Source organism: Onychomys torridus, chromosome 20 (assembly GCF_903995425.1).
Source record: "Onychomys torridus chromosome 20, mOncTor1.1, whole genome shotgun sequence".
Lineage (NCBI taxonomy): Eukaryota > Metazoa > Chordata > Mammalia > Rodentia > Cricetidae > Onychomys > Onychomys torridus.
Genome location: NC_050462.1, coordinates 47049499 through 47076054, shown reverse-complemented (window position 1 = coordinate 47076054; position 26556 = coordinate 47049499). Strand labels below are relative to the sequence as shown.

At 51.7% G+C, this 26556-nt stretch overlaps 1 protein-coding gene and 1 pseudogene across 1 annotated transcript; one reads left to right on the top strand and one right to left on the bottom strand.

Moving 5' to 3' along the window:
* Nucleotides 1-1132: 1132 nt before the first annotated feature.
* LOC118570911 lies at nucleotides 1133-10187 on the bottom strand (annotated as a pseudogene).
* On the top strand, nucleotides 10017-25211 carry Esyt1 (extended synaptotagmin 1). The gene is made up of 31 exons (XM_036169951.1): nucleotides 10017-10548; nucleotides 12435-12476; nucleotides 12903-13037; nucleotides 13135-13208; nucleotides 13330-13402; nucleotides 13542-13631; nucleotides 13764-13819; nucleotides 14657-14780; nucleotides 14862-15038; nucleotides 15142-15224; nucleotides 15798-15846; nucleotides 15969-16055; nucleotides 16141-16233; nucleotides 16469-16540; nucleotides 16617-16703; nucleotides 17786-17935; nucleotides 18136-18282; nucleotides 18385-18561; nucleotides 18699-18781; nucleotides 18870-18918; nucleotides 18997-19086; nucleotides 19167-19262; nucleotides 19494-19565; nucleotides 19677-19763; nucleotides 22794-22934; nucleotides 23071-23213; nucleotides 23304-23402; nucleotides 23488-23619; nucleotides 23691-23796; nucleotides 23989-24038; nucleotides 24331-25211. The coding sequence occupies exons 1-31, from the start codon at nucleotides 10186-10188 to the stop codon at nucleotides 24368-24370; spliced, it is 3267 nt and encodes a 1088-aa protein (XP_036025844.1). The 5' UTR covers nucleotides 10017-10185; the 3' UTR covers nucleotides 24371-25211.
* Nucleotides 25212-26556: the final 1345 nt, after the last annotated feature.

The window sequence follows — 26556 nt, the reverse complement described above, 5'->3', positions numbered from 1 at the left end:
ATAATATGAAATAAACAGGGTTCTAGAATAATAGCCAACATCCACTTAGTACTTACTATGAGCCAAGGCACAGTGCTAGGCACTTTACATATAATATATACGGCGCCCACGCTCATCATTGAAGCACACATACACGCACACTTTCTTATGTTTAAAAACATAGTTGAGGGTGGTGGCTCACACCTGGAATTCCAGCACTTGGAAGGGCTGAAGCAGGAGGATCAGGAGTTCAAGGACAGCCTCAACTACATAGCAGGCCCCAGTCACCTCAGGCTACAGAAACCTTAGATCAAATAAAGAAAACTGGGTCTAGGAAGAGATGAGTCCAAGTTGAGAGCACTGGGTGTGCTTCCACAGAACCTGGGTTTGATTCCCAGCTCTCTCTCTCTCTCTCTCTCTCTCTCTCTCTCTCTCTCACACACACACACACACACACACACACACACACACACACACACACACACCACTACTCACAACCTTCTGTAACTATGCCCTCTCCTGGCCTCCTCAGGTACCAGGCACTCATGTGCCACACAGACATACAGGCAGGCAAAAAAAAACACCCATCTATATAAAATAAAAACTTTAAGAAATTGGAAACAAAAGATAGATACACGTATATTCTGCTAGGTTTCTGCGATTACTAAGGATTGGGGCCAGCATTCAACTAGAAGTCTTGACTCCAGACGATAATAAAGCTCTGAAAGCAACCAAGGAGAGACAGAAGCCTTTGAAGATGAGGAAAGAAGAACGAATCCTCAAACCCTGTCTCTCCTTCCGTCTTCCAAAGTGTGCTGAGATTGAACAGGGCACCGACCCGGCGCTTCCCGCTGGAGGCAGTGATGATAACAAGCGGCCCTTACACGGTGCGGCCACCAGGTGGCGCCTGAGGCGCAAGATTGACACCAGAGGAGCCCCACCCTGTTTGCGCTGATAAGGAAGGCTCGGCCAGCCGTTGAACCTGTGGCTCTTGGGTCGCAGCTGTGACAAACCTTCCTGAAAATGTTCTGTACACCCTATGGTGTCCTTTTTTCTTCCTTTTTTATGGAGCTGAGGACCGAACCCAGGGCCTTGCGCTTGCTAGGCAAGCGCTCTACCACTGAGCTAAATCCCCAACCCGGTGTCCTGTCTTTTTCTTTTTCTGACATGTAACATTTCTATTGCTTCAGCGTTTTCCTCTCAGAAAACACGGGTTTAGAACTGGATCGCTTGGCCCTTTCTCCTCTTGGCTCCTCCCAGTCCAAAATGCTTGCCTCACTTCGCGGCAGCATCCTCCTGGGTCTGCAGCCGGGCTGCACACACCCAAGCCCGAGCACAGGCGTCTTTGTGGTCTTGGCCTTCCTCTCAGAACTCTGGCTGTGTCTGCCCACCGGAACCACTCCGTTTCCGATCTCTGATCGCAGCGCCCTTTTCCTTGAGCGTGCAGCGGGGAATCCTGCCCTTCTTTTGCTGGGTCACTTGGGGAGGCTGATGCTTGCCACGTTTCTCACCGAAAGTCCTTCGGGTTTTAGGTACGCTGACCGTCTGCAGTAGAGGTGTCTGTCTAGGCGATGAAAATTGAAAGACCCGGTTTCCGACTGCCTAAACCGCACGAGCCGAACAGGAAAGGGCCCGCCCGTGTGGTGCCCTAAGAGGTCTCAGGATGTGGATGGATGAGTGAGAGATGCCAGAAATGGGCCTCCAGCGCTCAGCCTGTCTATTCAGCCAGGAGCCTTTTCCTTTGCTCATGCTTTGCGAGTTCTGGTGGGTAGAGAGCTCTCCAGCTAAGAAAGTTCCTCACTTTGCAGCCTTATTTCTGGCAAGCAGACCACCTCTCTCTCTTCCAACCTCTGTCTTCTTTTCCCACTTGTATACTTCTGGGGATGTGGAGAGCCTGGGTAAGAGACAGAGAACTGTGCTTCAGAAAGTTCTGCGGTAGGATGGGCAGTCTAGAGCAAGGGAAGCAAAGCTTGAGATTACTCTTTGATGCAGTTAGCTGTTGAGTCCTGTTTCCGCCTAGCAAGGGAATTAGGGTTGGTTACTAGGGAGAGATTAGGTTGTAGCTATGTGTGTGTGTGTGTCAGTCACTCTCCTGTGCTGTGAAGAGACACCATGACCAAGGCAAGCTCTTACAAGAGAGCATTTGTCTGGTGTGGTGGCGCACGCCTTTAATCCCAGCACTCAAGATGCAGAGGCAGGTGGATCTCTCTCTGAGTTTGAGGCCAGTCTACAAAGTGAGTTCCAGGGCAGCCAGGGCTGTTACATAGAGAAACCCTGCCTCAAAAAAGAAACAAAACAACAACATGAAGAAGGAGAAAAAGAAAACATTTTACTGGGGGCTTGCTTACAGTTTTAGAAGGTTAGTCCATTATCATCTTGATAGGGAGCATGGGGCAGGCAAGCCTGGTGCTGGAGAAGTAGCTCCTCCTGATGCATAGGCTTGGCATGGGCTTTTGAAACCGTCAAGTCCACCCCCCAGAGACACACTTCTTCCAACAAAGCCACACCTCTTAATCCTTTTCAAATAGTGCCAGTCATTGGTGACCAAGCATTCAAATGCATGAGCCCATGGGGGGGGGGGGCATTCTTCTTCAAACAGCCACAAACTGGTAGTTGTTTTTTGTTTGGTTGGTTTGGTTTGTTTTTGAGGCAGGGCTTTCCTGGATCTCACTCTGCAGACCAGGCTGACCTCGAACTCACAGAGATCCTCCTGGCTCTGCCTCCTGAGTGCTGGGATTAGAGGCGTGTGCCACCACCGAGGGGCACAAACTGGTAGTCTTTATCTGGCTGTGCTTGTTTTATTCTCAGGTAACCTAGGCTGTCCTTGAATTGACTTTGTGGCTGGGGATAACTTTGAATTTCTAATCCTCCTGCCTCTACCTCTCAAGTGCTGAGATTACAGGTGCTTGCCACCATGTTTGATTTTACATGGTGCTGGAGATGGAACCCAGGGCTTTACATATGCTAGATGTCTTAGTTTGGGTTTCTGTTGCTGTGACGAAACACCATGACCAAAAGCAAGTTGGGATGGAAAGGGTTTATTTGGCTTATGCTTCCATATCATAGTCCATCACTGAAGGAAGGCAGGACAGGAACTCAAGCAGGGCAGGAAGCTGGAGGCAGGAGCTGATGCAGAGGTCATGGAGGGGAGCTGCTGACTGGCTTGTTCATCATTGTTTGCTCAGCCTGCTTTTTTTTTTTTTTTTTTTTTTTTTTGGTTTTTGGTTTTTGTTTTTCGAGATAGGGTTTCTCTGTGTAGCTTTGCGCCTTTCCTGGAACTCACTTGGTAGCCCAGGCTGGCCTCGAACTCACAGAGATCCGCCTGGCTCTGCCTCCCAAGTGCTGGGATTAAAGGCGTGCACCACCACCCAGCTCAGCCTGCTCTCTTATAGAACTCAGGACCACCAGCCCAGAGATGGAACCACCCACAGTGGGGTGGGCCCTTCCACACCAGTCACTAATTAAGAAAATACCTTATAGCCAGATGTTTGTTTGTTTTGTTTTTCTTTTTGAGATGGGATTTCTCTGTATAGCCCTGGCTTTCCTGGAACTCACTCTGTAGACCAGGCTGGCCTCAAACTCAGAGATCTGCCTGCCTCTGCCTCCTGAGTGCTGGGATTACAGGCATGTGCCAACACTGCCTGGCCTTTTTTTCTTTTTACAATGTATTTATGTATTATTTGTGTGTGTGTGTGTGTGTGTGTGTGTGTGTGTGTGTGTGTGTGTGTATGTGTGTGTGTCTGCACTTCTGAAGAGGGCACCAGATCCCACTATAGATGGTTTTGAGCCACCATGTGGTTGCTGGGGATTAAACTCATAACCTCTGGAAGAACAGCCAGTGCTCTTAATCACTGAGTCATTTTAACTGGTACCCTCCTCTCCCTTAAAAGGTAGCTCAAGCCTTTATGGGTCTGATCCCAGGACAGATCAGCAGTGCCAACCAGCACCAACTCACATGCCTCTCAGTCTTGAAGCAATTCCTCAGTGATTCATCTTGGTGACCCAGTCATGGGGAAATGCCAAAAACCAAACAAAACCTAAAGCCTGACAACCGGAGGAACCCATGGTGGAAAGAGAATCAAGCCCTGTAAGTTGCCCAACACACAGAGTGTTGGCTCACTCCTTTATTTCCAGCGCTTGGAAGGCAGAGGTAGGTGGATCTCAGTGAGTTCAAGGTCAGCCTGCTCTATAGAGCGAGTTCCAGGACAGCCAGGACTACACAGAGAAACCCTGTCCAAAAAACCAAAATTTTTATTTTATACGTAAGGATTGCTCCCACCCCCATTCAGCTCAGAACACACCCAAGACACCAAGTTCTTAGCACAAAAGGGATTTATTACCCTGGAGGGGCAGGTGGGGTTGGGGGCTGCCTCTGGATTGGACAAAGGCAGACAGCAAGCAGCAGGGGTTTTTTTGTTGTTGTTTGTTTTTTTGTTTTGTTTTGTTTCTCCATGAGTGGGTTTTTAAGGGGAAAAAAGGGGAAGTCTGTGTTAGTATACGTACTCCCTGCTGATTTGGGTGTTTCTTTGTTAGGGACCCAAGGAAGCTGGAACGTTGGTCAAGGTTGGGAAGAGCAGGCTGTGCCAGTTGCTGTCCAGGCTCATCTGGGGACCATCTGGGGCTAGCGGGAATAGGCAGGATTGAGCAGTTTATGAGGCTGGACCATCTGGGGTTAGCTGCTTTGGAGCTATCTAGGATGAAGATTCCTCCCCCCCCTCCCCCCAGAGCTGAGGATCGAACCCAGGGCCTTGCGCTTGCTAGGCAAGCGCTCTACCACTGAGCTAAATCCCCAACCCTAGGATGAAGATTCCAAGGGATCATCTGGGGCTGCTGAGCTGCTGGAGCAGTTTGGAGTTGACTTGAAATTACTGGGACAGATAGACTAGGAACAGAAGGGTTAAAGAGTTTAGGGGAGGGGTTGGGGATTTAGCTCAGTGGTAGAGCGCTTGCCTAGCAAGCACAAGGTCCTGGGTTCGGTCCTCAGCTCTGGCAAAAAAAAAAAGAGTTTAGGGGAAAATTTTTATCTTGGGTATACATTGGAAACTTTTAGACCCATGGTCTTGTAGTTGAGGGGGCGAGATCCCACCTTTAATAATAGACAGATGGAAATTTAGGCTGTAGTTGATGGGAGTTCTTATCTGAGGCCATTTGACTTGTTGCAGAGACTTCAAGTTGATTTCCTGAAGCTTATACAGATTTTTCAAGTTTATAAAAGAGATAAAGTTTCAGAACTACTATTGTCATCTACGCTGAAATCCATATTGTAGAAAGGGCAGTAGATTTGTCTTTGAGTCATAGTCAACGTTGGGGAATCCAAACAAGAGCATAGAGACAAGGGACCCTGAAAACTTCTCATGTACCTTCAATCACTGTCTCAGACCCTCACAACTTATTTAAGCTCTTATACCCTCAGACCTTTGACTTTTATGACTTTCATTTACAGACTTTCACAACCAAGCTTTTTAGTAAAAACATCCTTAACCTTCATAACTTGTCTCATTTTCTTAGACTGTCATAACTTCAGACCTTTATAACTTGGTGACTGGGGGGTCATATAATGGAGGTGGGGTTAGTTCACTGACATACATTGTAGGTTTGAGTTAGGTTCTGTAAAAGAAAGTTTTATCTGGGGGCTGGAGAGATGTCTCAGCAGTTAAGAACACTGACTGTTCTTCCAGAGGACCTGGGTTCAGTTCCCAGCACCCACATGGCGACTCACAACTGTCTGTAACTCCAAGAGCTGACACCCTCACGCAAATGTGCAGGCAAGACACCAATGCACATAAAACTTTTTTATATATAATTTATTTTTATTTTACCTGCTGGGGTGAGAGTGAATTTGGAGAAAGGATAGAAGAGGTTTAATATTAGAGTGAAATCTTTGATGTAAGTAGTAATGATGTCCTGTGTTGAAGGGTTAGGGATGTTTTCTGGGTTACATAGTAGGGCAGCCTGTAGCGAAGTGGGGTGAGTGGTAAGGGATGAAAGGGCAGCTTGATGGCCGACATGTCGACATTATTATTGCCTTTAGTGAGAATGGAGGGGTCAGTCTGATATGCCTTGCAATGTACCAAGCCAATTTGAGAGGGTAAAGGAGAAGCCTTGAGGAGTTATGGATAAATGAGGAGTTAGTAATTATGTTGTCTTTTTGTGGTTGTTGTTTTGGTTTTTCAAGACAGGGTTTCTCTGTGTGTATTTTCTTGGCTGTCCTGGAACTTGCTCTGTAGACCAGGCTGGCTTCCAACTCATAGAGATCCACCTGCAGCTGCTGCCTCCCAAGTGCTCAGATTAAAAGTAAGTACCACCATTGCCTGGCTTAATTTGTCTTTTGTGTTTAGAAATCCTCATTCCTTCCAGATGACTGAGTGTGTTAGCAAGATATGGAAAGCATATTTTGAATCAATAAATGATGTATTTTTGGCAAATTGGAAGGCTCTGTCAAGGGCTGTTAATTCTGCTGTTGATTGGTAGTGCGTGGGGGTAAGGAGGTTGGCATCGTCTGACACCACTGCATGTCCTTCAACACAGTGGCCATCTGACAGAAAGGAGCTGCCATCTTTATAAAAAGTGTAGGCAGAAGAGAGAAGTAGCTAAAGGACCCTCTTGTATGTGAGAATAGGGGAGGAGGTCTTCGAGAGTCTTTGGATAGGAGTGTGGAGGAGCTGGGGAATTTAAGGTGAATAGGTAAGTGTGGATGGATTGAGGGAGGGCAGGTAAGGAATGTGAATCAAGTGCTTTTGATAGAAGTTTGGAGGGATGGAATCCAAGATGGTGGAAGGCATTGGCATCCTCTGTAAGTTAGAAGTTGAGAGAGAGACTAGATTGTGAGGGTGAACCCCAGAGGTCATTGGTTAGATTTAGGAGAGGAGGGCTGTGGCAAGAGCTTGTGGACAGGGAGGCCAGCCACAGAAGGTGTTGCCTAGAGTTTCTCCAGCACGTCTACACCTTCTGATCCCTCTCAGGTAGCGCCACCCCCTAGTGACCATGCACTTAAACATAGGAGTCTATGTGGGCCATTCCTATGCAAACCACCACGGCTAGGAACTGAACCCGGGTTGTAAGCGGATTCCACAGAGCTATTGTGTCTGGCTTGAATTCCCAGGCTTTGAACTACCTTTTGTTTAAAGTCCGCGATTCTTTCCTGAGTTCTTCTGGAAGGAATTCCAGAGCTTTTGCAAAATGTAGTAATGAGAGGATCTGGCAAACCGTGAGGTCTCATGGCTGAGAATTGTTTACCCAAATGGTTCCTTCAAACAACTCCAGATAAGAGGTATTGATGCTCAGAAATCGCTTGCTAAAGGCGTAAATTGTGTAACGATAAAGAGGCTTTTTGCAAAGTAATGGGAAGTAATGGGCAGTCAGTTCATCAGAAGCTGGCTTGCTCTGATGCTTTTTTCTAAGCCTGAAACTACATTCTGGAGTGACCCTTTTCTTCAGTGGACCCATGCAAAACAGAATCCTGGCACTGGGTCCTCTGCAAGAGTAGCCAGTGCTCTTAACCGCTGACCTAGCATCTCTGCGGCCTACAGTATTTACATTTTTTATTAAACTTCTATATCAGGAACCAGGTATGGTGTCACATGCCTGTCATCTCAACACTTAAAATGCTGAGGCAGGAGGATCAGGAGTTCAAGGCCAGCCATAGCTACTTTGAGTCTGAGATATAAAGCCTGTCTCAAAAGAAAAAAAAAAAAAAGATCTGGAGAGATAGCTCAATGGTTAAGAACATACACTGCTCTTCCAGAGGTCCTGAGTTCAATTCTCAACACCCATATTAGGAGCTGCAAAGCCCATGACCTGAGTTCAAGCCCTGGAGCCCAGGGTGGAAGGGCCAGCTCCTGAAAGGTGTCCTCTGAGCTCAACATGCACACACATGCAATATACGTGTGACTATGTCATATACATATTCCATATAAAGGTGGGAAGAGAACCAACTTCACAAGCTTATTCTCTGACCTACACATGCACCCACTACACATAAAAATAGAATTTTTTTAAAAGGCCAGGTTTGGTGGTGTATACCATTAATCTCACCATTTGGGAGGCAGAGGCAGTGAGATTTCTGTAATTTCTGTGAGTTCAAAGCCAGCCTGGTCTACATAATGGGTTCCAGGCCAGCCAGGGTAACATGGTGAAATCATTTATTAAAGCCTTGTGTGTACCAGAGGGTGTGTGGGGAGGTCAGGGGAGAGCTCTCAGGAGTTGGCTTCCCACTTCTATCCCGTGGGTCTGGGGCATTGAACTCGGGTCGTCAGGCTTGGTGGCAAGTGCCTTCACCCAGCGAGCCGTCACTGCGGTTCTCTGCCTTATCTTTTTGAGAATACGTCTCACTGAAGTTGGAACTTGCTCATTGGGCTAGACCGGCAGGTGAGCAAGCCCTTGAAATCTTCCTCTCAGCCTTCCCATAGCTGGGATTCAGACACATGCTGCCACACTCAGCTGTGTGTATTTTCGGGGGCCCACGAGGAGGTCAGAGTTCAGCCTTCAGATGTCAGCCCTTACCTCTCTCAGGCAGGAGTGCTCTGCTTCTTCATAAACCAGGCTAGTTGGCTCTCGAGCCTTTGGAGAGTTTCCTGTTTCCACCTCCCATTTTCTGAAGGTTCCCAGTGAGATTACAAATGTTCTTACAGGAATGTGGGGATCCGAACTCAGGTCCTCAGGCTCGTGGAGCAAAGGCCTTTCTTTACACACACACACCCGCCGCCCCAGCTTTTGTTTGTAGGCACAGGGGACTGAGCTGAGGTCCTCAGGGCTGTACGGATTGAGCCATCTCCCAGCCCCCAGCCCACCCCTTCCTCTTTCCCTCCTTCCTTCCCTTGGTTTCTGCTGTGTATCTCTCAGGCTGCCTTAGTCTCCCCAATACTGGGATTACCGCTGTGAGCCATCCTGCTCAGCATAATTCATTTTCGTGTGAGAAGTGTTAGAATCCTTAGACATTCCCAGGTGTGCTGACTCGTTGTATGTGAACTTGACACAGGCGAGTGTCATCTAAGAGGAGCCTTGACTGAGAAAACGCCCCCATTAGACGGGGCTGTGGGCAAGCCTGAGAGCATTGTCTTAATCAGTGATTGATGGGGGCGGGCCCAGCCCGTGGTGGGTGGTGCCATGTCCGGGCAGGTGGTCCTGGGTTCTACAAGAAAGCAGGCTGAGCAAGCCATGGGGAGCAAGTCAGTAAGCAGCTCCCTCCACGGCCTCTGCAGGGCTCCTGCCTTCTGAGTTCCGACTTCCTTCATCGATGGACTATGGTGTGGAAGTGTAAGCCAAACAGACCTTTCCTCCCCACCAGGCTTTAGGTTGCCGCGTTTCATCGCAGCCAACAGTGACCCTAACTAAGATACCTAGCATCAGGACATTATTGGAAAACGTCATTGCTGCTGCAGTGGGAACCTTCCCCACGTTTGGTGTCTGGCGTCGGTTTAGTCTTAGTTTGCCCTCAGTGATAGAGATGACTAACCCGGAGATTCTAAAAAGCAACAAAACCTCATTTCTTACGTCTCTGCTCCCCTTCCCACTTCCTACAAGGCTGGGACAGTAGAACTCTAGTTCTCACGCCCCGGCTCTTCAGTCGTTGCATCCCACGGACACGGTAGGGGGCTGAGGACAGGATGCGCAGACAGGGCTGGCCGGCCAAGGCTTTCCGCTCCAAATAGGGACATTTCCCTCGCGTTTGTAAGGGCAGCCCGGAAGAGCTCAGACGACAAAGAATATTCTTAGACTCAAAACTTGGGAAAGTTGACCAAGAAAATGTGAGATTCAGACCAACACTGCCCATCCACCCGAATGGTAGGAAGACGACACTGACCTCCGGCAAGCCCTCCGGACTAGCCGCCTCGGAACTCGGTAATTAGAGTAGCGGCTCTGCGTGACGTCACCCGCCGGCGCTCCAATCCCACGTGGGCGGAGCAGTTGCTCCCGCCCCTCCAAGTGGGACGCCACGCCCCCTCCTTGCTATGGCCAATCAGATACTGCCTTTTGGTTTCTTTCCTCCTCCTTTTCCCGCCACCCAGCCCGCCCACCTCGGCCCGCTGGGCCAATCACCGAGGGCCTGCCGCCCCAAGCCCCTCTAGCTGCCCAGGTCTGCGCGGCGCGAACCAACCCCAACGGGCAGGGGCGTGGCGTCGCTGGCGGTCCCCGGGCGCACTCTGTATCCCGGGGGGCCGCCGGACCAGACGCGGAGCTGCAGCCGAGCATCCCGGAGGCTGCCCCATGGAGCGCCCCCCTGAAGAAGAGGACGCCGGGCCCGGGCCCGCGGGGCAGCCCCCGGCCGCCGACCCCACCGGGGACCCGGGCTCCGGGGTCCCGGGCGCTGGCCCCGGTGCAGCGAGCGAGGCCCTGGCCGTGCTGACTTCCTTCGGGCGGCGCTTGCTGGTGCTGGTGCCGGTGTACCTGGCGGGGGCAGCGGGTCTCAGCGTGGGGTTCGTGCTTTTTGGCCTCGCTCTCTACCTGGGCTGGCGCCGGGTCCGCGACGGGAAGGAACGGAGCCTGCGGGCGGCGAGGCAGCTGCTGGAGGACGAGGAGCGGATCACGGCGCAAACGCTGTATCTGAGCGACCGGGAATTACCTGCCTGGGTGAGTGGCCGCCTCGGCCCTGGGCGCAGGGGTAGCTCTCCCTCCCCGGGAAGTCAGCTCCGTGTCCCGTTAGCGCTGCCTTGCTGGGACGCGCCGCTCTCGGACCGACCGGCTGCCCACACTCCCCGCCCACCCTTGCCGCAGAGCGGATCCTTCCACGGAATCGGGACTCCTGCCTCCGTCCGGCCCCGGCGCCCTCCCAGCCACGCGTGTGGAACGCTCGCTGTTCCCGACTCCTGGTGCCACTCACGCCTTTGCCACGCTGCCTCTGGGGATCCCTCCGCCCCGCCCCGGGGACCGCTCGGAGGTTCCCTCGCCTTTGCTAGCTCCTTCAAGGCTTTGTATCGACTTGAGGGGCAGGAGGGTTGCCCCGTTCCCTGCCTGGGTCCTGGGTGCCCGCTGAGACCCACCCAGCCCCGCAAGCATTGTTCAGCACCTGGAAATGACCCGCCGCAGTCGCAAGGCAGCCGGGCTGCAGGGCCGCCCAGGCAGCTGCTGGGCCGAGGGAGGGGGGGGTTACTGGGGAGAGGGTGGTGAGGCCGCTTTAGTTCCCCCTGCTCACTCCATTCGCACCCTGGGCGGCCCCACCCTTTTCCGGACTGTGGGCAGCGTTCGCCTGCTTGCTCAGCTGGCCCAGGCCCTTTTTACTGCACCCCGTCCGCTGGGCTGAAACAGATGCCTCTCTCTCGCTCTGTGGCCTTGCTAAAGCTCCCTGGTACCCTCCCAACCCTTCCCAGTAGAGGTGCCAGTTAGGTAGAGAGAGTGGCAGACAGTCACACTTACCATGCCCTGGGGAGAAAAAGGAAGAAATGGTTCTGTCTACCCAATGCAGCAACTGTTAACTCTTACTCCTTATCAGGGGAATCGATCCTCTCCCACCCCCCCCCCCCCATGCAGGTGTCCTTTCCTATAAAAAGAGTCACCCAGGGAGAGAGAGAGAGAGAGAGAGAGAGAGAGAGAGAGAGAGAGAAAATCCTCCGCTGCAGAGACTTGCGCAGGCACCAGCTACCAGCGCACCAGGCCGAAGTAGCTCTTCCAGCCCCTCCCTAAGTTATCAAAGCGTTGGTTTCTTATTCACCTTCCTATACGAGAGCCCACGCCCACTCCCAGGGGAGCAAGGGAGGCTGGACAAAGGAACCAGGACTTCTTCGTCCCAGGATTCCCCAGAGCTCCGACTTGACAGGAGGATCTCCCCCTGAAAGAATGTGCTCTTCTCCTGAGACTCCTCCCCTCCCCCTCCTTTGCCCCAGAAGCTTCCATTTCACATCTCTTCGCTATCTGAAGCATCTACATGTGTAGTCCTGCATCCTACCAGCTCCCCCTTGTTAAGCCTGTGTGCCCAAATTCTAAGAACAGAAGTCTCCTGCCCCCAGGGTTGTATGCTTAAATCTGTATTAAAACCTTTTTCTTATTGGGCGTGGTGGCATATTTAATCCCAGCACTTGGGAGGCGGAAGCAGGGGCATCTCTCTGACCTGGAGGCCATCCTGGTCTATATAGTGAGTTCCAGGTCAGCCAGGGCTTCTTCATGAGACTCTGTCTACAAGCAAGAGAAAACAACTTTGTGCCGTCTCTTTCTTGTTCAAATAAGATACATAGCCTCATATAGCCCAGGCTGGGTCTGAACTCCAATCCTCCTGCCTCTACCTTCCAAATGTTGGGAATGTTTGTGTCCCTATGCCCAGCCAAAACCTCTTAACAAACTCAAATTTTGCTTCAAGAGGAAGGAGGAGGAAAAGAGGGGAAGAAACCCCAGCACACCCAGCCCCTGGGTGTGGGGAGTCCCTGCCAGAGGGACATGCTCCATCTCCTCCGTGTGCACCCCACTGGCCGCTTCGGAAGCATGTAAAGCATGCTTCTCCTTGACTCTGCTGTCCTTACTTCCAGGTCAGCTTCCCAGATGTGGAAAAGGCTGAATGGCTAAACAAGGTGAGGACTGTCTTGGTTTTGATTTTACCCAAGTAGAGTTCACTTCAGTTCAGAGCCTAATCCCCAAAGCTGCCCATGGGGATGACTGCCCCAAAGGTGGCCTCAGAGTCCTGATCAGCATCACTCTGCAGAAAGCAGCGATGTGCTATCATGCCCAGGTAGAACTTGCCTTTAGACCAGTGGTTCTCAACCTTCCTAATGCTGTTACCCTTTAGTACAGCTCCTCATGTTGTGGTGACCCTCCACCGTAAAATATTATTTTCCTTGCTACTTTATAACTGTAATTTTGCTACTGTTACGAATTGTAACATAAATATCTGTATTTTCTGATGGTCTTAGGAACTCCAGGGGTCATGACCCCCAGGTAAAGAACCACTGCTTTGGCGGGAAAGCAGGCTCTCCTCTGATTGTTCCCTTCCCTCCCAGATTGTGGCCCAGGTGTGGCCCTTCCTAGGCCAGTACATGGAGAAGCTCCTGGCTGAAACAGTGGCACCAGCTGTCCGGGGCGCTAACCCCCATCTGCAAACATTCACATTTACCCGAGTGGAGCTGGGTGAAAAGGTACGCATGCGGGGAAATGGATAAGGGCTGGGAGGCACCCTAAGGCTGAGATGCTCCTCTTGCCTCCTGCCTCTTCTGAGATCACCTCTCTCTTTAGCCAGTACGCATCATTGGAGTCAAGGTTCACCCTAGTCAGAGAAAAGATCAGATTCTCTTGGACTTGAACGTCAGGTAACTCACCCCCTCCCCACTCCCTGTGGGCGGGTCCTGGTCCGTCCTGGCCACTTCACTGGCCCAGCTCTCCACTGCAGTCCTAGCGCTAACCTTTGCTCTCTTCCTCGCTGCTTCCCAGCTATGTAGGTGATGTGCAGATCGACGTGGAAGTGAAAAAGTATTTCTGCAAAGCAGGACTCAAGGGCATGCAGGTGGGGCAGATGTCAGGGGATGTCACAGAGTTCTGCCCTGAGTTTCATGGGCTCTGGGAAGAGCCACCAAGGCTGGGGATGTGGGGGAGGACTCAGGGCCTCTTCCGGGGAAGACTTTGGTCTCCTTGCTCTTCTCTAGCTACACGGAGTCTTGCGGGTGATTCTTGAGCCACTCACGGGGGACCTGCCTATCGTGGGGGCTGTGTCGATGTTCTTTATCAAACGCCCGGTACGAGAGAACACTGGGGAGAGGTGGGGGGTCGGGAAAGGTGGGGTACAAAAGGTAGCTGTGGGATTGAGAAGACTGGGTGTGACTGTACGCCCTAGGACCCGTCCTGACTCTTCTGTCCTTTTCTTCCAGACACTGGACATCAACTGGACAGGGATGACCAATCTGCTGGACATCCCAGGACTTAGGTATTCAGCACCTTTATCCCAGTCCGGGGCTGAGGGTTCAGGGATGCAAAGCAGTGAAACCGAAGCCTTCAAGACCTCACTGCAGTTGGGGAGGTTGGATGTAAACTCCAGGGAAGTTTCAGAACGGGGATTTTTATTTCCTTCCGTGGGGGAACGTGCACTTTGGTAGGGAATGGAGACCCTTCAAGCAGGGGGAAAAGAGCAAGGAAGGCTGGGAATGAAGAAGGGCCTTAGGGTCCGAATGGAGCAGAAAAAATTCTCAAGGTCTTCCACTCTGGTGAGATGGCTCAGCGGGCAAAGGGTTTGCTGCCAAGCCTGATGGGTACCAAATGGTTGTCCTCTGACCTCCACACATAACCCTGTGGCATGCGTGAGCACATGCGTATGAAATAAATGTAATTAGAAAAAAGAAAAAGCTACTTCCTAAACTAGGTGTGGTGGCATACACCTGTAATCCAGCACCTGGGAGTTGGAGTTCAGTGCCAGCATGGGCTACATAATAAATCCGGACCCAGCCAGGGATACACAGTGAGACTTAAAAGATTGGAATCTCAGGGGCTGGAGAGATGGCTCAGAGGTTAAGAGCACTGGCTGCTCTTCCAGAGGTCCTGAGTTCGATTCCCAGCAACCTCATGGTGGCTCACAACCATCTGTAATGAGATCTGGCGCCCTCTTCTGGCCTGCAGGGACACATGCAGGCAGAACACTGTATGTGCAATAAATAAATAAAATCTTAAAAAAATTGAAATCTGTCTGAAATCTGCAGTACAAAACACAGCTGAGGGGTGTGTGGGGGGGGGGAGCTAGAGCGTGAGCCTTTTTGTGCTTCCCTTCCAGTGCTCTCTCTGACACCATGATCATGGACTCCATCGCTGCCTTCCTTGTGTTACCCAACCGACTGCTGGTGCCCCTGGTACCTGACCTTCAGGATGTGGCCCAGCTGCGTTCCCCACTACCCAGGGTACGGGATCCCGAGGAGCTGATCTCTCTCAAGGGCCCTGTGCCGGGTCCTTCATTGCTCACCAGTTGGCTCCAATCCCAGGGCATTATTCGGATTCACCTCCTGGCCGCCCGAGGGCTGAGTTCCAAGGACAAGTATGTGAAAGGCCTGATCGAGGGCAAATCAGACCCCTATGCACTCGTCCGTGTGGGCACCCAGACATTCTGCAGCCGCGTCATAGATGAGGACCTCAACCCTCACTGGGGAGAGACGTATGAGGTAGGAAGCTGAGGAGCGGGGATGTGAGGCCGAGGCAGAAGCTGCTGATTGGGCGGCCCTCCCAGCTGCAGCCCCTGAGGCCTTAGTCCATTGTACCCTCCAGGTGATAGTACACGAGGTCCCAGGACAGGAGATCGAGGTGGAGGTGTTTGACAAGGATCCGGATAAAGATGATTTTCTGGGAAGGTGAGGCTGCCAATTTTAGATTCTACAGTCCCGGTACTCCGAAGATTTTGGAGGTAATAGAGCATGGGAGCTCTCTACACACACACACCTCTGTCTCTCTCTCTCAGAGTAAGATCCTCTTGGAGAGATGGCTCAGCCGTTAAGCACGTGTACTGCTCTTGCAGAGGACCCAAGTTCAATTCCTAGCACCCATGGGAGGCTTACAACCTCCTTTAACTACAGCCCCCAGTCCTCTGGCCTCCCGAGGCACTTCACTTACATGTGCATACCCCCACACAGAATTTTTTTAAAAAGATTTACTTATTATGTATACAGAAGAGGGCACCAGATCTCATTACAGATGGTTGTGAGCCACCATGTGGTTGCTGGGAATTGAACTCAGGACCTCTGGAAGAACAGTCAGTGCTCTTTAACCTCTGAGCCATCTCTCCAGCCCCGCACACACAGAATTTTTAAATGTAAATAGAAAAGGATTCTCTGGTTATTCCTGGATACAGAGTTGCTACTAATTCTCATTCCCCTTTTCTCCTCACTGCCCTGTCTCCTCCCCTCCTACTCCCACCCCTTTTCCAGAATGAAACTGGATGTGGGGAAGGTTTTACAGGCTGGAGTCCTGGATGAGGTAAGTTGGGAGAAGAGGGATGTGGGAGTGACCTCCCGCTCTGGGCAGCTGATAGCTGCTATCTTGGTGGAGAATGGCCGGGTAGGTGTCTGACCCCTACTTCTCTCTTCAACTCCCTTCAGTGGTACCCTCTACAAGGTGGGCAAGGCCAAGTCCATTTGAGGCTAGAATGGCTAGCCCTTTTGAGAGACGCAGAAAAGCTGGACCAGGTAAGCTGCCTGGGAAGCAGGAGGCAGGCAGGGGTGACGTGTGGGGGTCAGGAGGACGAGTCTGACCACTGGTACCTCCTCCCAGGTTCTGCAGTGGAACCGGGGCATCACTTCCCGACCAGACCCCCCATCAGCTGCTATCCTAGTGGTCTACTTGGATCGGGCCCAGGACCTTCCTGTGAGTTTGCCTTTCAGAGTGAGGACCAGAGCTTTGGGGCAAGAAAGGGTGCCCACTGCTCCTCGGCTGAGGATGCAGATGCCCCCGCCTGCGAAGGGGTAACGCAGAGGTTCTAGGAGGGGTCAGGTCTGCCTTGAGGAGGAGAGTCTGCTGACCCACCTTCCCTCACCAAACCTGACACCCAACGCTCCAAGAATGACTTCTAAATCCTACTCCCCCCCCCCAACACACACAGCTGAAGAAGGGGAACAAGGAACCCAACCCCATGGTGCAATTGTCAGTTCAGGATGTGACCCGTGAGAGCAAGGTAAGGCTCAGGCTCCTCTTCAGGGTGCTCCAAGTGGAATGTGCTGGGTCCGTGTCCTAAGTTATCATTGCCTCAGGCTACCTACGCCACCAACTGCCCGGTATGGGAAGAAGCTTTCCGGTTTTTCCTGCAAGACCCTCGAAGCCAGGAGCTTGATGTGCAGGTGAGAGCTGCCTTACCCTGTCTCCCCAAGGTTTATGGGTACATTTTATTCCTTAGATCTGTTTTACGGGTGTGTGTGTGTGTGTGTGTGTGTGTGTGTGTGTGTGTGTGTGTGTGAGAGAGAGAGAGAGAGAGAGAGAGAGAGAGAGAGAGAGAGAGAGGATGCTGGGGATTAATTCAGGGCCTCATTTGTTCTAGACATTAGGTTAGGGTTTTTGTTTTGCTTTGAGACAGGGTCTCTCAACCTAGCTCTGCTTGTCACAGAGACCCACCTGCTTCTTCCTCCCGAGTGCTGGGATTAAAGATGTGAACCACCACGTCCAGTTTCGTTTTTTGATAGGGTCCCACGGTATAGAGCAGGCTGGCCTCAAACTCAGAAAAATCCACCTGCCTCTCTGCCTTAGTGCCTAAAGGTGTGTGCTACCACACCAGGCCTAGAGTTCATTTTTATAAATGAGTAATTTTTATGGTGTGCAGATTGTGTCCCAGTAAAATGAACATTTTAAAGGTCATAGAAAAGTCATGAAAGCCAGTATCAACGTTTCCTTCCTTCCTGGTCAGTTTCATGGAGGAAACACAGAACAGCCTTTGAGGGTGGTCAGAGAAGACATGGGGGGCTAGAGCAGGTAGGATCTGGAGACTGGGGGCTATCAAAGCCCTGCCTCCATGGGTGAAGATATACAGCTCAATCCCCAGAATATATACATAAAGGTAGGAAGAGAACCAACCCCACAAAACTGCCCTCTGACCGTACATGTGCATGGGACACATTCCATGGAAGTCATGCATTCACACACAAGCAACAGTTTTGCTTTGTTTTCCAAACATGTGTAGATTTGTGAAGGAACTAAGATTTCAACTGGGTCTAAAGGAGATAAGTAGGCTTGAACAGGCAGGAGGGAAGGAATGAGAAGTTCCTCAGGGGACAGAATAAGGACAGGTAGAAGGACAATGGTGTTGATAAAAGATGGTGAACAGACGCCCCGGAGGGAAACAAAAGGTTTGGAACTGTCTGGAGGGGAAAGGGTGGAGTCCTGTTACAGCTTCCTCAGCAGACCCTCACCTCATCCCTCCTGTGCCCAGGTGAAGGATGACTCCAGGGCCCTGACATTAGGGGCGCTAACTCTCCCTCTGGCTCGCCTGTTGACTGCCTCTGAACTCACCCTGGACCAGTGGTTCCAGCTCAGCAGCTCAGGCCCAAACTCCAGGCTCTACATGAAACTGGTCATGCGGGTATGGCGGTGGCGGAAGCGCTGGGTGCTAGGGGAGGCCTGGGGCCTGTGGGTCCCTTGGTATTCAGAGCATGAAAAGGGGGCACATTCAGATCTAAGGCCTAGCCTCTGTAGCCGTGTCTGAGGCATGCTGGCCTGACTGGAGCCAGATCCCTGGAGCTCCTGCTCAGTGATCATCGGCAATCACACTGTCTTTCACAGATCTTATACTTAGACTCGTCGGAGATCTGCTTCCCCACTGTACCTGGTGCCCAGGACCTGGACAGTGACAGCCTCCAGGCGGGCAGCAGTGTGGATGTCCCACCTCGGCCCTACCACACAAGTCCTCACAGCCACTTTGGGACTGAGGTAAGCTGGTTCCTGGAAACGATAAGGTTCTGTTTGCCCACCCTGCGCCAAGCCTGTGCCAGGGCTGGTTCTGAGGCCTTGCTCCATCTGCCCTTCCTGCAGAATGTTCTTCGGATCCATGTATTAGAGGCTCAGGACCTAATTGCCAAAGACCGTTTCTTGGGGGGATTGGTGAAGGGCAAATCGGACCCCTACGTCAAGCTGAAGGTGGCAGGGAGAAGCTTCCGGACCCATGTTGTTCGGGAAGATCTCAATCCTCGATGGAATGAGGTTTTTGAGGTCAGAACTGGGTTGGCCCGGACTCCTCTGTCGTGTCCCACCCCCCTACCTCCCCACCCCCATCAGGGGACGGGCAGCAGTCATTTGAAGAGGAAGAGAGAAATTCCTTTCATCTGAACTGTTTTATACTCCATCAGGTGATTGTTACATCAATTCCAGGCCAAGAACTTGAGATTGAGGTCTTTGATAAGGACCTGGACAAGGATGACTTTTTGGGCAGGTAAGAGGAGAGGAAAGCGCTCAGGTGGACAGATAATGCTGGGCCCCACAGGCTGTGGTATTGACCATCAGCCCCCTGTTCTCCACAGGTATAAAGTGAGTCTCACCACAGTCCTCAACAGTGGCTTCCTTGATGAGGTGAGCATGAGGTGAGACCCAGACCCCCTTTTCATCATGCCCATCCTCTCCTCCTTAAGACTTTCCCTGTCTCCGCAGTGGCTGACCTTGGAGGATGTCCCATCTGGCCGCCTACACTTGCGCCTGGAGCGGCTGACCCCTAGACCTACCGCTGCTGAGTTGGAAGAGGTGAGGAGACCATCTGAGACAGAATGGAGCGGGGTGAGGCCGTCTGTCAGCCCCCTCCACCAGCCTACCTTGTGTCCCAGGTGCTGCAGGTCAACAGTCTGATCCAGACTCAGAAGAGCTCAGAGCTGGCGGCAGCCCTGCTGTCTGTCTACTTGGAACGCGCGGAAGATCTGCCGGTAAGTGCAGCTCCCCAGCCCCATTAGCTTCGTGGCCCTTGTGGCCCCTTCTTCAGGCTCCCTTGGGTGTGAGTGCACCTTGTAGATTTGGAAGAGTAAGTGGTCCCACTGGAGGATGGTGCTGGGGTGAGATTATCCAAAGCCATGAGGTGAGGATGGAGTCTAGGAAATGCAAAGGAGAGGTGGCTATGGCTTTAATTTGTAAATTCATAACTGATATTGTCCTTTCAGCTCCGAAAAGGCACTAAGCCTCCCAGCCCTTATGCTACCCTCACTGTGGGAGAGACTTCCCATAAAACCAAGGTAGGAGGAAAATGCTTTGTAATGGGGATCGATCCTTCACTGCCCAGAATGGGAGGGAAGAGGCCTGAAGACTGAGGACCCACCACTGAACATAACCCTCATCTCCGACAGACTGTTTCCCAAACGTCAGCCCCTATCTGGGAGGAGAGTGCTTCCTTTCTCATCAGGAAGCCACATGCCGAGAGCCTAGAGCTTCAGGTACTGTGAATTCACTGCACAGGTACTTCAGACTCCATCCCCAGACCCTAGAAAGCCCTTGATGGCAAACACCTGTAATCACAGCACTTGGAATCTGAAGCAGGAGGATTGCCCTGAGTTCAAAGCCAGTCTGAGCTAGAAAGACCCTGTTTCAAACCCCCCCCCAAAAAAAGGGGGAGTGGTTGGGTTGGGGATTTAGCTCAGTGGTAGAGAGCTTCCTAGCGCAAGGCCCTGGGTTCGATCCTCAGCTCAAAAAAAAAGGGGGGGTGGGTGGGAGAGGAAGGAAGGAAAGCTTGCATCTTTAACCTTGGGGGTTATTCTGTTACGGGACGACAGTGACCAGGGAATACTTACAGAAGTGTAACTGAGTGTAAAGGTGAGGGAGAGAAGGCGGGGTCCCACCAGATGAGGTGGGGCAGTGAGGAAAGCATCCTTGGGAGACTTCTGAACTTAAGGGAAGATTTAACCAACCAGACTGGAGAGAGGTCAGGGATGGCTCTCGGTCTCCACACTGGGCAGCTTACATACACCTGCACTACAGCTCCACAGCATCTAACGCTTCTGATGGTCCTTGAAGGCACCTGTACACAGTGTATGCATACTCTCACACACACATAGATACACGCATAAAACAGGAATGCCCTGCAGAGTAAGGGAAAAAATGGAAGAAAGTCGGGCTATATGTGGCACATGCCTTTAATCCCAGCACTGTGGGGGGGGGGCAGAGCCAGGCAGATCTCTGAGTTCAAGGCCAGCCTGGTCTCCAGAGCAAGATCCAGGACAGGCACCCCCCCAGAAAAAAAAAAAGGGAAGAAATATTATAGAGAAACTCATAATAGAATAGGGACTTGTCAATATCATGCTAAGGATTTGGATTTGGAATGTAGCTCTGTAGTAGAGTGCTAGATTAGTCCCCAGCACTAAAAAAGAATTTGGGCTGGAGGTGGTCGGTGCATACCTGTGATTCTGCATTCGGGAGGTCGAGGCAGGAAGATCAGAAATTCTAGGTTCACTGCATGGTAAGTTCAAGGCCAGCCTAGCTCCATGAGATCCTGTCTCAAAAGAAAAAAAGGGATTTGTAATTTCTACTAAAGGCTCAAGAGAATTCTCTGACGGTATGACTGTTTTGGACTTGCATATTCTGGACCATGGCCACTCAAGGGACGAGTTTGTCTGGTGATGTGGTGGCACCGGCTTGTAGTCCTCTTATAATCCTGACATTTAGAACACTGAGGGGCCCTAAGACTGGGGTCAGTGAGAGCTACATGATGAGACTCCATCTCAAAGGAGGGAGGACATTAAGACATTACAAAGGTCTGCTAGAATTTCCTGGGGTCTTTTTGAGGAGTGTGCACACTGCAGATATGTGGAGGTCACTTGACAACCTTGGATGACATCACTTGACTTCCACCTTGTTTTAGACAGGGTCTCTGTTGGTTTTTGTTCTATGTCCACTGAGGCTAGCTGGTCAAGCTCTCATGGTTTCTATCTCCCCATACAGACACTGCCATTAGCCACTTGTGCTGGGTTGTGGGGGTTTGAACTCAGGCCCTCGTGTCTGCTCTGTACTGCAAATGCTCTTGCCCACTGGCCCTATTATTGCCCCCCCCCAAAAAAAAAAACAAAAACAAGTTCTCGTTACATAACCCTGGCTGGCCTAGAGCTCACAGCCATCCACCTGTTTCTGTCTTCCAAGTGCTGGAATTAAAGGTGTGTGCCACCCTGCCTGGCTACTTTGTTGTTGACTTTTTGAGACAACACTGTAACCTGTACTCCTGACAGTCTTCCTGTCTCAACCTCCGGAATGCTGGAATTACAGCCATGCTTTTTGCTTGTTTTGAGAAAGGAAGGAGGAACAAAGAACAGTCTGGATGTGAACTCCTGGGTTTGAGGCATGAGGCACCTGGGTGGAGAGGAGGATGCTGATCGCACAGGGAGGGATTGTTTGAATTTGAGCAGGGACATCTCTGAAGACCTGTGTGGTATGGACTGCTTTTCCCCTTGTGGGGGCAAGAGCTCGCAGGGAGTGTGCACAGTGAACAAGACAGGGCAGATACGATGCTGTGCACCTAACAACTCAAAGACAGATAAGGGACCTGACTTGTAGCAAGAACACCAGGGGAAAACAGGCTGCGTAACCATGATAGTTTCAAAAGACTGGAAGAGGCTGAAAGTTGCCAAGAGGTAAAATAAGACAATTTAAAAATTACGAGCTTGGCAATGGTGGTGCACACCTTTAATCCCAGCACTCCAGATCTCTGAGTTCGAGACCAGCCTGGTCTACACAGCAAGTTCCAGGACACACAGGACTACACAGAGAAATCTTGTCTTGAATGTCCCCCTCTCCAAAAAAAAAAAAAAAAGTTACATGTGAAATATAAAAAGAACATGATAGGCAGGAATATTTTCTTTCTTGGAGACATGGAGCCCAAGCTGGCCTTAAACCTGGTTTGTAGCTTAGGATGACCCTCAATTTCTGGCCCTCCTCTGCTCCTCCGAAGCGCTGGGGTGACAGTTATGTACCCTCACACCCAGTTTGATGTGGAGCTGGGGACTGAACCCAGCGCTTCCAGCCCGTTAGGCAAGCACTCTACCCACTGAGCTGCATCCCCAGTCCTTCATTAGTGTTTTTTTTCCTTTTCACACTATGTAGCCCAGGCTGGCCTCAAACTCAGATCTACCTGCTTCTGCCTCCTGAGTGCTGAGATCAGAGGTTTTCAGTTTTTGCTGTTCTTTTTCCCACTCTGCTGGTACTCCTGCTAAACCTGTGAGAGCTTATGAAGTAGCAGGCAGAGACTTTAACAAAAGAAAGCTAGGCATGGTGGCACACACCTGTAATCCCAGCACTGGGGAGGCAGACATAGAAGATCTCAAGTATCTGAAGGCAGCCTGGATGAGGCTATTTTCAGGGGGCCAGCAGCTGTAATGTATTCTGTTCCTCCCTAAGGGGACCCTCACCAAAAAAACCTCCCCAGTGTTTGGCTCATAAGTGCCAGGCTTCAATACTTTATCAGTGCATTTGCCCCACAGGTTCGGGGTGAAGGGACCGGCACCCTGGGCTCCGTATCCCTGCCTCTCTCTGAGCTCCTCCAGGCCGACCGACTCTGCCTGGACAACTGGTTTGCGCTCAGTAATGGTCAGAGCCAGGTGCTAATGAGAGCACAGCTGGGGGTGAGTACCCCAGGGGGGCAGGGGCAGGGGCAGGGGCAGGGGGGCTCTGGGCTGAAGCATCCCCGAAAGGGTGGGAGCAGAGGTGGTGGCCTTCCAGCGAGGGATGAAGGCCCAGCTCACAGCTCCCTGCCCCTAGATCCTGGTGTCCCAGCACTCTGGGGTGGAAGCCCACAGCCACAGCTCCTCATCTCTCAGTGAGGAGCCTGAGGCCTCAGGAGCACCCGCTCCCATCACCTCCCCAGTCTTGGAGGTCAGGCATCGCCTCCCACATGGCGACAGGTAAGACTGGGGTGGAGTGGTGTGCAGGCGAGGCCGTGAGTCTGACTCCTGCGGAGTTTCCTGGACGCCATCCTCCCCGTCTCCCCACAGCCCCTCAGAGGCTCCCGTTGGGCCCCTGGGCCAGGTGAAACTGACAGTATGGTATCACAGCGATGAGCAAAAGCTGGTCAGCATCGTTCACAGCTGCCGGTGAGACCCCGCCCGCCCGCCCGCCCTCGCCAGTCCCCTCCTCCTCTGCCTCGCGGGCTTGAGCGCCCACGTCCCTCTGTTGCAGAGCCCTGCGACAAAGCGGCCGCGATCTCCCAGACCCCTATGTGTCACTGCTGCTGCTGCCAGACAAGAACCGGGCCACCAAGAGGAAGACCGCTCAGAAGAAGAGGACCCTCAACCCCGACTTCAATGAACGGTCCGTGAACGGGCATTTACCTGGAGAGGTGGACGGCGTCAGCTGGGCTCTAATACCTAGTGCCTTCCCAGGTTTGAGTGGGAGCTGCCCCTGGATGGGTCTCTCAGGCGAAAGCTCGATGTTTCTGTGAAGTCAAACTCCTCCTTCATGTCAAGAGAACGTGAGCTTCTGGGGAAGGTAAGAGGCGAGGAGGAGGCAAGAATTAAAGCGGCTGGGACCATCGCTGCCTCTGTTCAGGAGGGGACAACCAGGGTGCCACCTGGGAAGTGACCCTATCCTGGCTACTGCTGTTTGAGGTCATGTGACAATGGGACATGCTCTTCGGAAATATCAAAGTGACATCTTGCCCCCTGCCATCCTCTCACCCAGGTGCAGCTGGATCTAGCCGAGATAGACCTCTCACAGGGTGCAGCCCAGTGGTGAGTGTCTGCATAGGAGTGGGTGGGGCTGGTTAGGTGCAGTGGAGAAATCGCAATGGCAGGAAGAAGAGAGATGTGAAAGCTGAGAACCGTTGATTCCTTTAAGCACAGAAGCCCAGGTCTGTCTTTCACTTATGAGAGAAGACAACTGGGCCTCATGGCTGTGGTCCCAGCCTGTGGGGAGCTGGAGAACTGAGTTCAAGATCAGCCTGGCTCCATAGCAGGTTCCAGCCAGCTTGGACAGACAGATGTGAGTCTTCCTGCTGGCTGAGCTCCATCCTTGTCCCCCCAGGTATGACCTGATGGATGACAAAGATAAGGGCGGCTCCTAGGAGCTGGAGACGACAGCCTGACATCTGTCTTCTTGCGTCACCTCTTGCCTCTGTGTGGTGAGCCTACAGCTAGGGCTCCAGGGCTGAGCCTGAGCCCTTTTGCCTTCTGGGCCCATATCAGGGTCCTTGCCTGACCAAAGAGGATCGTATATAACCCCTAACTGCACGGCCTTTATCCTTTGGGCTCCTAGGGCAGGGACCTACGCTGGCTATTTCCTGTCCTGCCTGCACCTCATTCTCTCTCCCAACTCCTCAGGGCCTCACGCACCTGTGCCTGGCCACTGGCAGCATTAGCAGTGGTATGAGAGCTCATGCCAAATACAGCTTTTGGAAAGCTCTTTTTTTTTTTAACATAATAAAAACAGAAAAACTGCGCTTCACCAAACTTGCACGCTGTCCTTGCCCAGGGCCGTGCTCATCTCTTATATTGCTCTAAGCTAGTCTGTGCTGAGTTGAGCAGAACGTCTTTTGTAACTGCCCTGAGCACCAGGAAGAATACACGTGGGTGTGAAGGTAGACAGGCTTACCTCTTGGACTGCATGTAGAAAATGTACGGCTTCACCCCTGCCTTACTCAATCCACTCTTGAAAATATCCATCCTGTGATGGCTACAGGTCTGGTTCACTTGGTATGAAGTGGGAACACTTAGGTCCAATCCACCTCCAAGTCATTAGAATTGGTCTTGAAGCCCCACGTGGGAATACGCAGAGGGGCAGAAAGGACTCTGGACAGCAGGGGTTGGACCAGAGGTTGGACGCTCACTGTCTGTCTAATCTGTTACTGGGTTCTGTACCACCTGTCAATCCACTCTCTATTCTATTAAACATCAAGCTCAAACCAACTGTGGCCCTTTTCCGTAAAGTTTGGAACTCCAACCCATCCGTCGCGTCTTTCCAGCTGTCAGAAGCCTTCAATTTGAAAAGGTCTGTTACTTAGTTGAAACCTGTGAGACTGCAGTAACCAGGAGACTTGGCAAGGGCTCTTGGGTGAGGTATCAGGATGTCAGGGGAGACCACCACCATCCCTAAATCGCCAAGTCCCACCACAGCACAAGGCTCCTGGTGTCAAGGACAGCAGCCACATCCAAAATGGCTTCAGGGCCATCTGAGAGCTGAGAAATATTTCATATCTAGATCTGCTCGCCTTGCAGGAGTTACCTCTTCATTCGCTGAAACAGGGTCTCCCGTATCCCAGGCTGCCGAGGACGACCTTGAACTTTTCTTCCTGCAGGTGCTGGGATCACAGGTGTGCTCTGCTACAACTGTAGCCCAGCATGGCCTCAAACTCTAGAGATATATGTAGCCCAAGACCTGCTGTTTAGAAATATAACCAGAGGTTTTGTTATATATGATTTCAAAAGACACTCTGTAGCAGTAAATTTTCTCAGGTCCCGCCCGCCCCGAGGTCCTGTGTGTTCCTCCAGTCCTGCCTGGCCCCGCCATCCCTCAGCCCCTTGTAATCATTCAGGGCCTTAATATTAATTATAAGCTGTATGACCTATGGCAGGTCTCTTGCTAGCTATGTATCACCACGTGTTCCCTGGCTTCACCTGCATCCCATTACATGTTGCTCCTTGGATGGCAGTCGGTCTTCTCTCCCACCTTGCCTTTCTCTTTCCCGTCTCTCTCCTTGGATTTCCTGCCTGCCTCTAAGCTGCCAAAGCAGCTTATCTATTAACCAATGGGAACATACATTCAAGCGCACGGAAAGACATCCCCCAGCAACACTCGACCTACTTCACTTTTTTTTTTTCTCTGTGTAGTCCTGGCTGTCCTTGAACTTGTAGACCAGGCTGGCCTCAAACTCAGAAATCCGCCTGCCTTTGCTTCTCAAGTGCTGGGATTAAAGGTGTGCGCCGCCCACCTCCTGGCTGCTACTAAACCACTTTAATTACATTTCCAGAAAACCAGAAGACTTGGCACAACTTCTGTTCTGGAAGGCTCTTACTCTTTCCCAAGCTTCAAGTCAGGCTACAAAAGGGAAGAGTACCAAATTACACAGCAGCCATGAGACAACACAGCACACAGTTGTCCTTAAGTGTGAGGAGGGGCTGGAGAGTTGGCTCAGTGGTTAAAAGCACTTGCTGCGTTAGCAGAGGACCTAGGTTTGATCCCCAGCACCAGCATGGTAGCTCACAACTGTCTGTAACTCAGTTCCAGGGGATCCAACAGGCATGCATGTGGTGT